Source organism: Sphaeroforma arctica (genome assembly GCF_001186125.1).
Source record: "Sphaeroforma arctica JP610 unplaced genomic scaffold supercont1.215, whole genome shotgun sequence".
In the NCBI taxonomy this organism is placed as follows: domain Eukaryota; class Ichthyosporea; order Ichthyophonida; genus Sphaeroforma; species Sphaeroforma arctica.
The window spans coordinates 58,125-75,099 of record NW_014040343.1 but is presented as its reverse complement, the minus strand read 5'-3'; the positions used below and the strand labels follow the sequence as shown (position 1 = coordinate 75,099).

General features: G+C 44.8%; 2 protein-coding genes across 2 annotated transcripts; both read right to left on the bottom strand.

Moving 5' to 3' along the window:
* Positions 1–320: 320 nt before the first annotated feature.
* Positions 321–2,441, bottom strand: SARC_04010 (hypothetical protein; the record flags this gene model as incomplete). Its single annotated transcript, XM_014302187.1, has 2 exons — positions 1,428–2,441; positions 321–509 (listed from the first exon to the last, which is right to left on the bottom strand). The coding sequence occupies exons 1-2, from the start codon at positions 2,286–2,288 to the stop codon at positions 321–323; spliced, it is 1,050 nt and encodes a 349-aa protein (XP_014157662.1). The 5' UTR covers positions 2,289–2,441.
* A 2,969-nt stretch (positions 2,442–5,410) lies between these two features.
* SARC_04009 (hypothetical protein) lies at positions 5,411–15,901 on the bottom strand. Its single transcript, XM_014302186.1, has 12 exons — positions 15,717–15,901; positions 15,037–15,242; positions 14,303–14,592; positions 13,619–13,930; positions 12,737–12,840; positions 12,337–12,443; positions 10,670–10,987; positions 9,271–9,563; positions 8,544–9,013; positions 7,728–7,915; positions 6,247–6,377; positions 5,411–5,776 (listed from the first exon to the last, which is right to left on the bottom strand). Exons 1-12 carry the CDS (start codon positions 15,784–15,786, stop codon positions 5,527–5,529), a joined length of 2,739 nt encoding a protein of 912 aa, XP_014157661.1. The 5' UTR covers positions 15,787–15,901; the 3' UTR covers positions 5,411–5,526.
* Between the last annotated feature and the right edge of the window lie 1,074 nt (positions 15,902–16,975).

Here is a 16,975-nt window from a genome sequence, read left to right as displayed (position 1 = left end):
CTGTTGGCGATAGATGTAGGGACAGTGACGAACGAAAGGACTACAGTGAAATTGTACTAAGTGAACGACATAGTTGCGCACGAGTAAGAGTACACCCCTTTCTATTTGTGCAAATGAATAGCTTGCGGGATTCTACAGGTGAAACTGAGAAAGGCACAGACAGTTGCATCGGGTGTACACGTGCGCAGTCTTACAACTTGGTATATGTGCATGTGTAGTGATGATTTTGAACGTGATGTCGAACAGGGACATTAAATGCAAGAATGAGGAGTGTGAGAGTCACAAAGGTACCAAGATACACCTTTGTTCTAGAGTTATTTCTATTGAAATACCACAGCCATGGCGAAGTAGCAACCTACCATCTGCGAGGTTTTGCTCACAAGTCTCTGATCGATATGCAACTTCTCAAACAACGGCCGACCATCCGTTGCAACCAACTCCAGACACAGATTGATCTGCGTTTCCACACGTGTCCTGATGCCGTTGGTGGGTATTCCCAATATTTTCAGCTGATATAACGATTGCGAGAGTGATTGAATTAGGCAGAAACAAAGCAGTTGACCATGAATTAGGGGAAAGATACACACGGTACGAATGAACTGTGGTGCCACACAGGCCCCTATATCACTAATGTTCAAGACCACTGCTGTACACCTATTATACTGCGAAGAGGAACTAACGACCGCAATTGTACCGTATCGTAGGTGCAATATGACATATTTGCTAATACTGATACCGGGATGTGGTGACATTCCGCGCTTGTATTTCGCTGGACCGCTCCTGTGCAAGCGCTTGTACTATAATGGGTTAGGCTATCAAACAACTTCAAGGCACTTGAGGCGAGAAGATCGACGAGTCAAACAAGCACATAAACTTTGAAAGTACATGTTTATGTAGACGCTCTAAAAATATATTAAACGAGAACACTTACGTGTAGTGATATTATCGACCTGAGTAAATCATATACATAGCACATTATCATAAACACCATGACCCAACACGCAACACTAGTATCACTGTGCCCCGAAAATGCAAGGGTAATCGTATAGAGCAAGCAAACGGGTGCAAAGGATGAGAAGCGGTTTGCGTCACGTATAAGCATTGGCACTAAGACGAACTGTATGAATAAGTACATTTGCCTGCTTACTCAGATTTCATGTGTCATGTATACTGATTACGTTAAAAAAGCTACTTAATTGTCCGAGCTGCATGTTTACGTGCAGAAACTTGTTCTCTGATACACGGTCAAGCGAATGAGGACACGGCTCAGAGGATTAATGCCATAAGCATAATCTCACACAGGATCTATAATCATGTCATTGAATATATGTGTCGGAAACAATGCCTGAAGGAACTAGATTCCGGTCCTGCAAGCGAGAGTACCGAATTAATTTCACCTACACGTGCATCAAACCAATTTCACGTACCTCGTATCCACTCATCTCCTCGTCGGAACTAGCTGATGGAGTGCTGATCTCTTCACTTGAGTCTAAGTCAAGCTGAGTGTCTGCCCTCGCATCGCCCCCAGACACCTCCTGACCATTGTCTGTTACCAACAATGTGCTCGCGGTGGAACGCCCATTCGAGGCGCCATTTGTGGTGTCGGTGCTGCACACGCCCGGAGTCTCATCGGAGAATTGTTGCAGGCTCTGATTTGGCAGTATTCTCTCCTGTGACGTAGCAGTACTTGAGAGTATTGCTGAGCTGGCTGGAATACTGTCCGTAGTAGCGGTACTTGTGGGTGCGATCAATGGAAGCTCTGTGATCATGTAATCGCCCACAGTGACATCTCTGAGTGGTGTGCTGCTTGCGCGCATGTTCTCCGGTGGGGTTCCCATATCAGTTTTGTCAGGTGTAATGGGGAACTCAGGCTCGTCTGTCGTTTGTGGTATCTTTGCCTGGTCAGGACAGCTGGCGAGTGCGTCCAGCCCACTTGCGGTTGGTGTGGCCAAATACAGTCCAGTATCAGAGATTCCTCCAACACTCTCATCACCCACACCTGAGTGTGAATGTGACCTCTCAACGCACCCCTCACCCTTCGTCTGCGGAGGAAAGGCATACGCGTCCACAGAGGGCACGGTAGCCTTAAGTGACGGCAAGGTGCGCAAGCCGTCATCAGCCCCTGAGGGTGACACGTCCTCTATGGCCTCGGAGATAGACTGCGTGTCACTTAGCTGGGATGGCGATGCGCTGCTTTCGGAGTTGCTTTCGCACAACCGCATCTCAGAGAGCGACGACGATGGACTCAGGTCATCCGCTGTCGTTGGCGAACTGGATTGGCCCTGCATACTGCGAGCAATTTGTTCACCGAGTATATGCTGGGGTATGGCAGTGTTCGAAGTATTGCTTAGCTATCCGATGCCTATCAGGGCTGCTCAGCGTAGATTGAATTTATAGTGTGAACAATCTATTTGGGAACCTGGCCACCCGTGGTTGCTCTGCTGCTTGTGTGTGTCGATGTTGTGTGGTGTCACTGTTGTAGGCACCCTACAATGAGACCAACAGCATCTACATATGACAATTATGAGACCTATGCTTCTTCGCCATCACCATCAAGATATTTCACTTGGTTTATCTTAATGTTACAATATTCTAGGGGCAACTGTGTGTGTTCCAAGGGTGCGTAAGTGTTGTGGTCCGAAGCAAGTCGATACGTGCGTTATGCAACAAGTCAGTGTTTTGAAGCGATTCTTAACAGAATAACTGATCAAATGAGATATATCACTGTATCACAATGGGTGTGAAGCAGCATGGGCTTAGTTAAAACGACTAAGGTTAGAAGGAAACAACGCTACCAATTGTGGCTGGGGACTATCCTGTAATTGTAGGGTAGAATTAACTAAGGTTGGGAATATTGCTCGTAGAACAGCAACAGGGATGCCGATACCCCCTACTTTCATGTCTTGTGTTGTAGGGCGTGTTGTTTAGTTCTCCCATTATGAAACTTAGCAGTGGTACTTGTTGTGATATTTACTTACTGAACCCACAACATAAAATTTCCCGAGGTAGCCTAAACAGCTGTACAGCGACGAATGACAGCTATCGACCACCTCAGTGACGTAGAAAGAGTAAGAATATGTAATTGATATCAACTGATATACCGCTGTGCATTCAATTGGTGGGGTCGACGTTGGGTCATCTCGTGCTTTATATTCTGATATATGCTGACACGTTTGATATCGGTACTTCCCAACATATTTTAGCACCCCTCGCAACATGACATCTGTTCTGATAACGGCCATTGCGTCAACAATGGCAGAATGAACCCTTTTCTGTTGGTTATCACTTCCTATAAACACACTCTAAGTCTTGTGACTGGACCCCCACACTCATGAATACACAGCGCACGACAATACTGGAGCTATTCGCGGGATTCAGCTCCGTTTCGCAGTAAAAAAATTCATAGACAGAGAACTTCACTTGAGATTTCAATTTTCTCGTGCTAATAATAGGTATATGTAAAACTTGTATATACTTATGGTTTACATGACTCAAATCAATTCACGATTAACATGCTATGACAGGTAGATGGACATTCCTAGAAGTCACTTTGCCTCTCATGAAAATGCTAAAATTCAGAATGATACACCAGCTTCAAGCGGTACATTATATACACACAATTCACACACATCCACATTTTGAGGCTATCGTATGCGTATGTCATGGTTACAGCACTCAGTATAGGGGTTGTAGTGAGGGGGTCCGTCATGGTGATAACTAAAGTGCATACATAAAGAATATATACACAATGATACACGTGTTCACATCAGCAATCCCACAAAACGATCGCAAATTCGCAACTGTGATTAGCTGAATAAAAGAGCGCCCGCGCTTTTCTGATAACATCGCGGATCGGCCAATCAGAATTTCTGGTTCAAACTGTTCTAGAAACTTTCATGATGAAATTGATTATGTCATATATTAAATATATTGTCAGGCACGACAGTCTTCTAAACTAACACGCGACCTATTATCAGTGATCACTCTGTGACTCTTGTGCTATGTATCACAGAGAATGAATCAGTTATTTAATCACTCGGGGTTATCAACGAGAGCACAGCAGTGTGCGAAGTGAACGGCTTTTGACTTTAGAATATTTTTGTACTCAGGAGAGCAACAGGAGGTTTGCCCTTCAGTCGTTAGAAGTAGCCTTTTATATGGCCCAGTTGAGACTTTGAATGTATTGAGTCTTGATAAATTGTACAATCCCGTTGAACTGCTGTCAATCAACATGACTGAGCCCACAACTACTATGTTGCCAGGGTCTTGTATAGAGTGCTTAAAAACAAGCTTGACTTTCAAATTTGCATTTTCATACTTATAGAATGCTACCTAACTGACAGAAACAGTGCAAGCATGGTGGCACATCTGGGGCGACTTATACATACCCTCTTGAGGATATTATAGTATGCAATAGATACGAACATGTACAAGGAGCTTAGCTCCAATCTATCGTTGCGAATATTTAAGAATAGATATATATGGTTGAGAATGTCTAAGAATAGCTGTCTATGGGTGAGAGTGTATAAGAATAGATATAAATATGGTTGAATGTGTGTAAGAATATATATCTATGGTTGAGTGTCTCATATTAGGCATCTATGGTTGAGAATAACTAAAAATAGATGTCTATGGCTGAGTATGTCTAAGAATAGCTATCAAGAAATTTGTGTGGATTTTCTTATGTACCGAATACAAATGCCACACACCTATGATTTTTGTGGTTGGGGGGGGGGGGTATGTACTGAATGCCATGCATACAAATGCCACACACCTATGAGTTTTGTGGTGGGCGGGTATGTACTGAATGCCATGCATACAAATGCCACACACCTATGAGTTTTGTGGTGGGCGGGTGTGTACTGAATGCATGCATACAAATGCCACACCCCTATGAGTTTTGTGGTGGGCGGTTGTGTACTGAATGCAAGAATGGTATACGAAGCAGGGGAAGTGTGTAGTCTATAGTATGTTCTGTACGGACCACAACCTCCCGTGCAGTCTCCTTAGACAACGGGATTCAATATGCACTGTACTCATCCGGGTATATTAGAAAAAGCTCACTGGTGATCTCAAAGGAAGCCTCGGCACTTTGCGTTGGAATCGTTCGAGTGTGGGAGGATACCACATTAAATACGGAGCCAGAGAAATAGTTTAAAATGTTTTGTACGACACACTCCACCACTTCCGTGTGTCCACTGTAGGCGAAACAAGTAAACTAGTACAAATGTATAGCTTGGTGGAGTGCGATACGTACAATGGCAGATTCTAATGAGTGCACAAGGCAATGGGAGTGTTCAATATACTGCGTAGATTCTTAATCCGATAGTCTCTCAACACTTTGCATGGCGCAACAGTACGACCAATGTGAAATCGGTCGCTACTCCCAACACAAATCCGAGGGATAGGTGGCAGACATATCGTAGCTTGTAGGGTTTCATTCTGAAAACTAGGACAATCTAAACAAGTTCCTTCCTGACCCAGTATCAGATAGCGGATTTCTAAGTTTATTGCTGCGTGGGTCTCCTATTTCTTCATGCGCTTGAGCGAGTTGCCCTCTGCTTGTGAGTCCTGCAGGATGCCATACAGCCGCTTGACCTTTTGGCTCCTGTCTTCGTCGGCCTCCATCTTGTCCTTGAGCTTCTGTCTGGCAATGAACTGTGCGTCCTGCTTCAATTCTCGCTTCGCGCCCTTGAGCTCCTGCTTGTGCAAGTACTTGAGCTTCTTTCTCTCGCGCCTGTCCTTGTCGGGATCGAAGCTCATGCCATGCATGTACCTGTGGATGTGAGACCAAAAAGATGTGCAAGCTTAACAAACTATCTCTACGTGAACGACAAGTGCATACTGATACCTCCATGTACGTGAGAGGTGTTGCGTGCGTGTGCGTGCGCCCATATCTCTAGCATATATCTGCTCTTCTCTGTGTGTAGTTATCAAATGAAATCAAGCAGTACTTTAAAATATACTGTACACTTCGAGAAAGGTTCTACACGAATCGTCACGCTCTACCAGACATGTATCTGAAGCCCATTGCACACGCAAGTCAATAACTGAATCGTCAGCACACCCCATCAGTTCTTATCACATCCACTTTACACATACTGACGTGGGCTATAGGCACCTCCAGCGATGAAAACAGGTGTCGACGATATCGCTTCTACGCATTTAATCAAAGCCACATAGGTGCACACCAAACATCTAAATAGTACTCGACTGATATGTTGTACATTGATATGGGATACATGCCTGTCCTCAAACTTGGGGTTAAATTGTCTGAGAGCAACAGGCTTGAACTTCTGCAGCATCAGATGAGCGCGATTCATCACACAGTTGGCGGTCTCCTTGGTGAGTGCGGCGTCCAAAGAAATCGCTCGATTCTGTTGCAAGTACCAATGCAACGGGTTAGTGAACCGAAAACATATCACTCAATCCAATGTCAGTACCAACTGTGTGTTAAACATATCACTCAATCCAATGTCAGTACCAACTGTGTGTTAAAACATATCACTCAATCCAATGTCAGTACAAAATGTGTGTTAAAACATATCACTCAATCCAATGTCAGTACCAACTGTGTGTTAAACATATCACTCAATACAATATCAGTACCAACTGTGTGTTGAAACATATCACTCAATCCAATATCAGTACCAACAGCGTGTTAAAACACATCACTCAATCCAATGTCAGAACCAACTGCGTGTTAAAACATATCACTCAATCCAATGTCAGTACCAACTGTGTGTTAAAACATATACTTAATCCAATGCCAGTACCAACTGCGTGTTAAAACATATCACTCAATCCAATGCCAGTACCAACTGCGTGTTAAAACATATCACTCAATCCAATGTCAGTACCAACTGCGTGTTAAAAAATATCACTCAATCCAATGTCAGTACCAACTGTGTGCTGTAGCGTAGACAACCAGCTTCTCGATTCTATTGTGCGTGTGTGTGAGGGATGTCAACAACAAGCACAACAATCATCCGACATGTCTTGGGGCTGAGCATGAGACTTGCGACAGCAGAAACGAACCCAATCGATACTATTGTGAACGTTTCCTAGAAACGAACCCAATCGATACTATTGTGAACGTTACCTAGAAACGAACCCAATCATAACTATTGAGAACGTTACTTAGAAACGAACCCAATCGATACTATTGAGAACGTTACATAGAAACGTACCCAATCGATACTATTGAGAACGTTACTTAGAAACGAACCCAATCGATACTATTGTGAACGTTACCTAGAAACGAACCCAATCGATACTATTGAGAACGTTACTTAAAAACGAACCCAATCGATACTATTGAGAACGTTACTTAGAAACCAACCCAATTAACAATATTAAGAACGTTACTTAGAAACGAACCCAATCGATACTATTTAGAAAGTTTCTTATAACTGTCAGACCGACAACGGGTGCTGATGGCACAGCCTATCTCTGAAGTGTGGATACACCACAAGTTAACGTGCTCATCTGCCGAGTGTATGTGGCAACCGTGTGGTCCTCATTCACCTGCTAACCAATTGAATACTTTCAAGTCATTTGCGAAAGTTACATTGATGTGCAGGCTGTCTCTCAACACGCTCTACTTTGCAAGTTCAAGCGCATAGACCCACAACCCAGCGTTCAATGAACAATAAACACAGCCAATACATGTACATGTCACGACATCCTAACGTGCACCCTCGCAATCTCACGCGTTATACACACACCTTCAAATCAGCCGGCAGGGTCTGTGTGTGTTCGATTATATGCTTTAGATGGTGAGCAGCTGGCTGGAATAGACTGTCAAAGCACTTGTATGTGCTGTATATGGTCGTGAAATGCGCCAGCAAGTCCACGGCTGCGGATAATGTGTTCAGCCTCACCCCGTCAGTGCTAAAGCTTCCATCGTCATCGCCTGAGAATAACGAGCATTGTACGATGACGTATTGGTTAATCATCGTTGCAAACTACAACAACACGTGTTGACACTCGGAAGCACCATCCCCGTCTGGCGAGTGCTATAGTGCAGCCTCGAGCTCAACAACTACAACATAGATTCGTAGCCAACCACACATGAACTATATACGTGCATGTGTGCATCTAAACATACATATGTACCTATGTGTTTAAAAGACGCCCCTCATCAAGTTGAGCACAAATACCGCTACCCACTGGCTTTGCTGCGCATCGGTGTCTGTGCATATACCCATGGAAGATCATGCACTAGGCAGGCACATGCTTTTACTGTCATACAGGCCTTGTATCTTATTCATTTACACGACAAATCACACTCAGCTATCTGTCACACTAGCCATAGACCTATCTGATCTTTCACTTCAATAATAGTAACTGAAATGAAATCCTCATCACTAGGCGTAGAGGAGTCACACTCGCCATATCAGCGGATATGCACGCTATGTATGGCATGGCAAATTATATTCACACAAAACTGGCAAAAGAATCGGATGACAAGTGATCTATACAATGCATCCATCCCCACACATCGCAACTAGACCTACACAGTCATGTAAACACGCACATACCAAGCACTAGCAAGTCCCTGAACGCCATTTTCTGAATCTCCAACTCCTGACACGTGTCAATGTCATCCATCTTCAGTAGACCAGGCACCTTCGCCGCAGTCGGGTGCAACATGGCATAGTACGACCGCGCACACACCCCACATCGCTTCGCACTCGGTTGTTCTACACTCTGTTGTGCACTGTTACCGTCTGCCTTCGCGCTGGACTGTTGCGCGCGTATTCTCTTCTTACTGGACGTCTTCTTGGGTGCCTCGACTTCGGCTTCAGCCTCGGCCTCTCCTGGTTTATTGTCTACTATAGACTCGACTTCAGGTGATGGAAGTTCTGTGGACCAGTCATTCCCTAGGGCAAAGCCACCCACCACACCTGTGATGAAGTTGACGGCTGCCGGTACAAAGCGATGGGACTCGGCCACAAACTGACCCAGCATAGACGCACAGAACAACTGACTGCTCAAGTCGGACTGATTTCTGAAGAATAAGACGAGACGATACTAGAAATGAATGATTGAAAGTTTGCACACAAAAGGTCCATGTGTGCAATGGGGTGTGTGAGGTGGATAACGTATGCAACTCTTTTTTCATGCATGCACAAAAGGGCTAACTGCAGAGGACGCGTTATTTTCAGTTGTTCCCAGGGGAGATACTGCGACAGTCTATGAAGTGCGAATATTAAATCGGAATATATTAACATATACTCCCTAAATACATATACGCAGCAAACATACCTTGGTACGACGACAGTCAATATCTGGGACATGAGCATTGCCGCCCCCGTAGTCACAGGGTGTTGCAGATCTGACACTGGGAACAAGAGCATCACAAGTCTCAACAGGTACAGAATAGGCCCTAAAATGACCCGCTTCCTGGAACTGGTTCCTCCCTTCCCCTTCTTGCCCACACTGGTGAGATAATCTGTAGCCTGCTTCAAATGGTGTCTGAAGGCTTCGCAGGCGGCTGTGGGTGTGATGACGGCCATTTCGTAGAGACACAGGCTCAGCCCATCCAATAGAGCCACCACCTGCGCAGATACAATAGTCGGTGTCAGTATCAGTGTCAGTGGCATTGCTAGTGTCAGTGTCAGGGTAGATGATTTGTCCAAGATTTCAACAGTATATCAGCTCGGTCCAAATATTCCCAATAACAGAGAATTGTTCGTATATTGGCGAGTATGAACAATGGTAGCGAACACGAATGCCACAGCAGAACTCTGAATACCACTTACCGAGTGCTTAGGCGAAACAGCATGCACAGGCACATACATGAGCTACAAAAGCAAGCACTCGCGCGTATACTAGCATTGGAAAAGTGCTCAACACTATCGCCGAAATGGAATGTCAAGTATAGGGCTATGAAATGCGCATTGTAAAAGATCAAACCAATACCAAGCCAATACATCGCACTAATACACCAACACAAGGCAGCAAACACACCGCAGACTGGGGCCGAAGCGAACAAAACAAAGCCGAAGGATGTGCATATACACTAATGACTCGCATAACATTTATGGTCAGATATAGAATACTTGTAGCGTAGCCCAGTATGAATTTCGCAGTCGTTCAGGATCAAGCAATTCCCATTGCACTGTTCTACTCCTTTCGTGCACGTGAGCTGAATCCATTGTGCTTCTATCGCACACACGTCAACGAAGGCCCACCTACCCGTGTCGCTGATAAAAATGAGTTGACAATACACCATACACACACCTGCGCTTCCATGCCATTACACCACACACACACACCTGCGCTTCCATGCCATTACACCACACACACACCTGCGCTTCCATGTCATTACACCACACACACACCTGCGCTTCCATGTCATTACACCACACACACACCTGCGCTTCCATGCCATTACACCACACACACACCTGCGCTTCCATGTCATTACACCACACACACACCTGTGCTTCCATGTCATTACACCACACACACACCTGCGCTTCCATATCATTACACCACACACACCTGCGCTTCCATGTCATTACACCACACACACCTGTGCTTCCGTGTCATTACACCACACACACACCTGCGCTTCCATGTCATTACACCACACACACCTGCGCTTCCATGCCATTACACCACACACACACCTGCGCTTCCGTGCCATTACACCACACACCTGCGCTTCCATGTCGCCGTCACTGTCCGCATCAACCGCTGGATCGATGTCCCCTCCCGCCACCGCCATGGCGTACTGCACCACAAACCCAAACAGAGTGCCCAACGCCTCTCGGTTGGTAGCCGTCAGGGACACATGGTAGCACGATCGCAAGCGCGAGATAATGGTCAAGATGTCAGTGGCTGTGTGGTCTGCTAGCAGCCCAGCAAAGCCCTCGATGTCCTCAGGCATCTTGTAAGTGTATGGCAGTTCCTTGGCTGCTGCGGCGGCGATCTCTTTGCGTTGCTTCGCCGTCAGTGGGGCTGGACGTTTCTTTGTCTTCGGGTGGGTGATGATTTCAAGGCATGATCAGCACACAACGAGAGAATGTGAATTGAAAATGGTGAGTGTAGGTGAGATACCATGATCAATAAACAGTAGATGGCACACAGCAGGTGCACAAAGTAGCCCAGAGAACATAGGACAAGTGAAGTACAAAGTAGCTCAAAGAATAGAAGACTAGTGAAGTACAAAGTAGCACAGAGAACATAGGACAAGTGAAGTACAAAGCAGCTCAGACAATAAAAGACTAGTGAAGTACAAAGTAGCCCAGAGAACATAGGACAAGTGAAGTACAAAGCAGCTCAAAGAATAGAAGACTAGAGAAGTACAAAGTAGCCCAGAGAACATAGGACAAGTGAAGTACAAAGCAGCTCAAAAAATAGAAGACTAGTGAAGTACAAAGTAGCCCGGAGAATATAAGACTAACGAAGTACAAAGTAGCTCAAAAAATAGTAGACTAGTGAAGTACAAAGTAGCTCAAAACATAGAAGACTAGTGAAGTACAAAGTAGCCCGGAGAATATAAGACTAATGAAGTACAAAGTAGCTCAAAAAATAGTAGACCAGTGAAGTACAAAGCAGTCCAGAGAATATAAGACAAGTGAAGTACAAAGTAGCTAAAAAAAATAGAACACTAGTGAAGTACAAAGTAGTCTAAAAAATATAAGACAAGTTAAGTACAAAGTAGCACAGAGAGTATAATCTGGAAATGAACACAAGAGAACGTCGCACGACAAATAGCGTAGCAACAGGAGCGACTATAGCAGACCAGCCAACACACAGACGACTATACACAGACGACTATACACACAGGACTATACACAGTGGACAATACACAGAGGACTAGTCACAGAGGACTATACACTGGACAATACACAGAGGACTAAACACAGACGACTATACACAGACGACTATACACACAGGACTATACACACTGGACAATACACAGTGGACAATACACAGAGGACTAGTCACAGATGACTATACACTGGACTAAACACAGAGGACTAGTCACACCGGACTATACACACGACAATACACATAGGACTGTACACAGTGAACTATACACAGAAGACTATATACAGACGGGTGTACGCACATACTATGAATAACCAAACAGCACTAAAAATCGCTACTGCGAAAGACAAGAAAACAGGCCAGAAGCCAGCAAACGGCAAACAACTGGAAGCACACCACAGGAAACACCACACGTGGTTTGCACGGGAGGATGCAACAGCGATTAAAGATGGCAGAGACTGACAGGGACACACAATGCGAAAGAACAGCATAGGGAGCTCAGTACAGGCGGAGGCACTAAGCACGAGCACAGGCGCACAGTGCATGTACCTTTGCTTTGGGTTCGTCGTCGCCGCTGTCGCCGCTGTCAGCCACATCGCTGTCCATCTCACTCTCACCTTCTGAGCTGCCCTCCTCTTCATCACTGCCACGCTCGCCTACACAAAGCAGCCACAAAGGGTACGATGTCTTGTATAAGAAGAATGCATATACACATGATATCTCAAAAAGCTGCACTACTTATATATCTGAGCCAATCTAAAACTCTTTTCAGTGCACATTTAATGTGACAAACAACACAGACAGGCATAGGAGCCAGAGTTGCGGCTCTGCCAACATTGTGTCTATTTTAACAAAACGAACCCAACCCTTTAAACTTATCTATCGGTAGCAGTGTAAGTGTTTGTACCCATCTTGCTGCATAACTGTGAGACATGCACATATCCGCTACCATTCGCCTGTCCGCTGGTAGCTTGCTCCTCGTCACTTTCTCCACCACTCTCGTCCGCACAGTCCTCGGCCTCTGATTCTGCGCTGCCCTCGCCCTCCTCCTCACTGTTGTCATGGTTTCCGCATGATAGGGAATAGTTGTTCAATGACAAAGATAGATCGTGATGGGTGCAAAGGGTTATGTGCCTTACTAAGTCATATCAATAAACGGTGAACAGATATATTCGTGCCACTGACGTCAACACCCCTCCCATATAATCCTTACGAATTGTAACTAATATAAGTGCTCACCATCTCGTCTCTACGAGGTTCATATCAAGTAGCAAATATAAACCCACGAGGTTAAAATCAAGTATCAAATATAAACCCACGAAGTTAAAATCAAGTAGCAAATATAAACCCACGAGGTAAAAAACCGATTAGCAAATACAACCCCACGAGGATAAAATCAAGTAGCAAATATAACCCCACGAGGTTAAAATCAAGTAGCAAATATAAACCCACGAGGTAAAAACCGAGTAGCAAATATAACCCCACGAGGTTAAAATTGAGTAGCAAATATAGACCCACGTACCAACAATAGCTTCCAGGTGCACGACGTGATAGTCGACCCCTGTCTCGTTGACCGAATACCACTCTTAATTCCAAATCGATTACACAATTAGTACTACGTACGGCTATCATTCGCGATCAATGTCACTATACACAATTTTGCTCCACACCCGAAAATGTCGTTGGTACCTTGAAGACCTCACATCCTTAGCTTATATATCGCAGCCAAGGTTTAATTATCCGTTACTATGCAACATAACAAACCCGTGAAAATTGCGACCATATACATATATTGCACACAAACAATAGCGCTCTGTTCGCACCCACCCACCTGCTTGTCACCCCTTCACCACCGTACGCACTCGGCAGTCCCTTCGACAGATCAACCTCCTTGCCCTTGTACATCATCTGGCCGTTCTCATAGTACACCTCATTCTCATCCTTGTCCAGCATCAGGTTACCATCCAGGTCTTCTACAGACTGCAGAGCCAAGGCAGCCGCAGCCGCACTCTGCGTCGTGTGCTTCTTGACTGACTTGGAGTCCACCTGCACGGCCTCCCCACGCATGCGGCGCAACCGATTGGCCTCGAGGGTGCGCAGTTCTTCCAAAGCTTCTGTGGCGATTTCTTCATCTGTCTTTAGACTGCAGTGTGGCAAAGAAGTATAAAGACAACTTAACAAGGAGTTTCTGTGGCGAGTTCTTCATTTGTCTTTAGACTGTAGTGTGGCAAAGAAGTATAAAGACAACTTAACAAGGCGCCAATAGAACGATGATGGACAAGACCCCAACGATGCACGGAGAGACTTGTGTATTGAAATCAGTTGAAGCTTGAAGGGCATCATCTCATCTCATCTGCAAAGCACACAACCTCCGACACGTGACTGCCAACATGCAGTACGCCCATAGGTCCAATAGGAGGTGGAAAGTACTCACTAGGTCTAATAGGAGATGGAAAGTATTCAACACGCACCTGCACAACGCCATAATACGCACAAACCCACACTGAACGCCTACCGATCTGTCGCCTTCGCCTTGAGCTCATACGCCAATGCACGCACAGACAAATCGTAATCGTCCCTGTCCACTCGGTTGACCTTCTTCTCTGCTTCGCGCGTGTCGTCTGTGTGCACGTGCAGTCGGCCTTCCTTCATAATCTCCCCCAGGTAATCATCCAGCTCCTCGATTTTCTCCAAATTCTCGATCTTTTCATTCTGGCGCTCCATTTTATACAGCTTGGACTTCTTGACCACTTCCATCATAATCTCTTTGCGCGTGAGCGGTTTGTCGCCAGGCTTGCGCTCGGACTGTGCATAGTGAGTTAGGGGTCGGTCGAGTGAGCTCAAATTCTTAAAAATTCATCTCAACATGTTTCCGTTCACATTCATGTATGTAAAAGGAAGTACCCATATACGACAATCATGTCCAATAACCGTTTTGTGTGTATAACATTCAGTTTATGCCTTTCAAAAGCCCTAGTACTCCATACTCGATTACTGAAGCGATAGCTCGCGGAGACAGGCGACAAAATGTTGTCACTACAAAAACAGCCAACCAGCTTGCAGTGCTCTGAGCACCCACTATCAACCTTCCGTACGCACACTCCCTTCCAGCTCCCACAATATATAGATCTATGTCACTTATACTTGAACACCCACCTTCGGTACGTCAGCACATGCATCTTTGAGCTCACAAAACTATTGCATCTGCCTTTACATACAGAATATATACCTACCAACCGCAACCCTTACCTCCTTCTCGAAGCCACCGAAGTGCAGCTCTGTGTTGTACCGGGTGTCTCCATCGACCTCTTCATCATCAGACAGTCGCAAGTCTCGCTCATCAAAGTCGTCGATCTCAGCCAGTGAGCGTCCGCCGTGGGTCAGAAACATCTCCTCCTCTTCGTCTTCACTCATAGTCGTGTGGTTGCCCAAACTGCCTCCCACACCGGCGCCATCTGTGTGGTACATGCGCAACATAACTCATAAGATGGCAAAATACAATGAACTCAAGCTTGACTAGCAGGTGGCAGCTCTCACCTACCCTCTCACTACCTTCTCCATTGGGAGGAATCTGTGTAAATGTATCTACGCCAGCTCGTTATTTACAGCTTGCAATCGTTGTTATTTACAGCGAACAAAGCGACCTTTTGTATTGTGCTGAGGACGTAATGGTAGCCGCCACACAACCATCAAATTATCAATAACGAAGTACCTCATTCCAGAACGCTGATTCAGCTGTAGCAATACCAAAAGGAATAATCACAAGCATTTCGCATTTGTCAAATTGGAGGCACAAGTACGCCTTCTAAGCAACTCATCCGTGATCTTGATGTGCGCCTGTACATGCATACATCAATACCACGCATGAGCTGTACCAGGTGCACACTATACACAAACACTACCACTGGTCGCCGCTTAGCTACACTTACCGTCACCCAGGTTATAGACGGCACTCTTTTCACGTCGTTTCTGCCTCTCCACAGCGAATCGTTTGAGCATTTTCTCTTCGGCCGTGAGCGTCTCATCTTGCTCACCAAAACGTCTGTCGACAAACTGGTTCACTTTGTGTTCGTTTTTCAGACTTGGCAGGAGTGTCTCACGACGCTGTTAAAAGTTGTAGTAGTAAAGGGAAATCAATAGGAATAGTCGAATGTCTCACAAATGTCAGAAGAGGTCCATGGTTGCCTTTAGACACGCTGAGGCAAATCATTATATTACTCCTGAGTGCCGTACACTGAAGCTCCCGCATTCAAACACGGCTGAAATGACGAGGCATTTATCACTGACAGTTTGCACTGTTATCGTTACAATCAGAATACGTATTCCCGAGGAGACACCAATGATGAATGATAGAGCAGGACTCGCTATACGCACACTGAACTACGGGAACCGATCCAGCAATACCAACCAAATTGTATAAAAAGGTTGTAAATTTAAGTCCACAACTTCGAATCGCAAACGAACAAAAATGTAACAAACAGACGCGAGGTGACGGGAATGCCGAATCTGCATTCATTGGGATATGGGTCTGTGGCCTGTTATCAGAATAATGGAATGCGAGATACGCAACTGTAGCAGAAACTATGTCACCAGAGGTGCACATTCTGTGTGCAAATGTAACAGGCAACCGTAAAGCAAAGATATCCGAACTCTCACGAACAATTAGGCATAGGAAAGTGAATCAAACCTTGCGTCTGTGAGTACAAAAGGCATGCGCCTGTGAATGTTGACAGATATCATTCGATAATATATGAAATTTTGTACACCAGATATTTGCACAGAAAGGTACGCCGCGACTCAATTCTATGAGCAATGCGTTTATCCGTTCCAATGATATCAAGAATCCCATCGATATGTGCTTACCTGGAATACTACCAGACTTGAGAAACGATGAAGCATCATGAGTGAATACACAAACATATAAAAACAGAAATATATAACCATATATGTGTATATACATATATGTGTGTGTATATATGGGTATATGTATGGATATATATGTATATATATATATATATAAGGATATATATATATATATATATATATATATATATAAAGATATATATATGTATATATATATATATATGTATATATATATATATATATGTGTGTGTGTGTGGGTGTGGGTGTGGGTGTGTATATGTATATATATATACATATATATATATATATATTTATATATATATAT

Excerpts from the sequence above, each read along its gene's own strand:
- SARC_04009 (XM_014302186.1), bottom strand. The coding sequence starts at position 15,786 with ATGCTCAAACGATTCGCTGTGGAGAGGCAGAAACGACGTGAAAAGAGT. Across the intron at positions 9,564-10,669 it reads ACGGCGACATGGAAGCGCAG|GTGGTGGCTCTATTGGATGG; the intron begins GTGTGTGGTGTA and ends GTATCTGCGCAG. Across the intron at positions 7,916-8,543 it reads CAGGGACTTGCTAGTGCTTG|GCGATGACGATGGAAGCTTT; the intron begins GTATGTGCGTGT and ends CGTTATTCTCAG.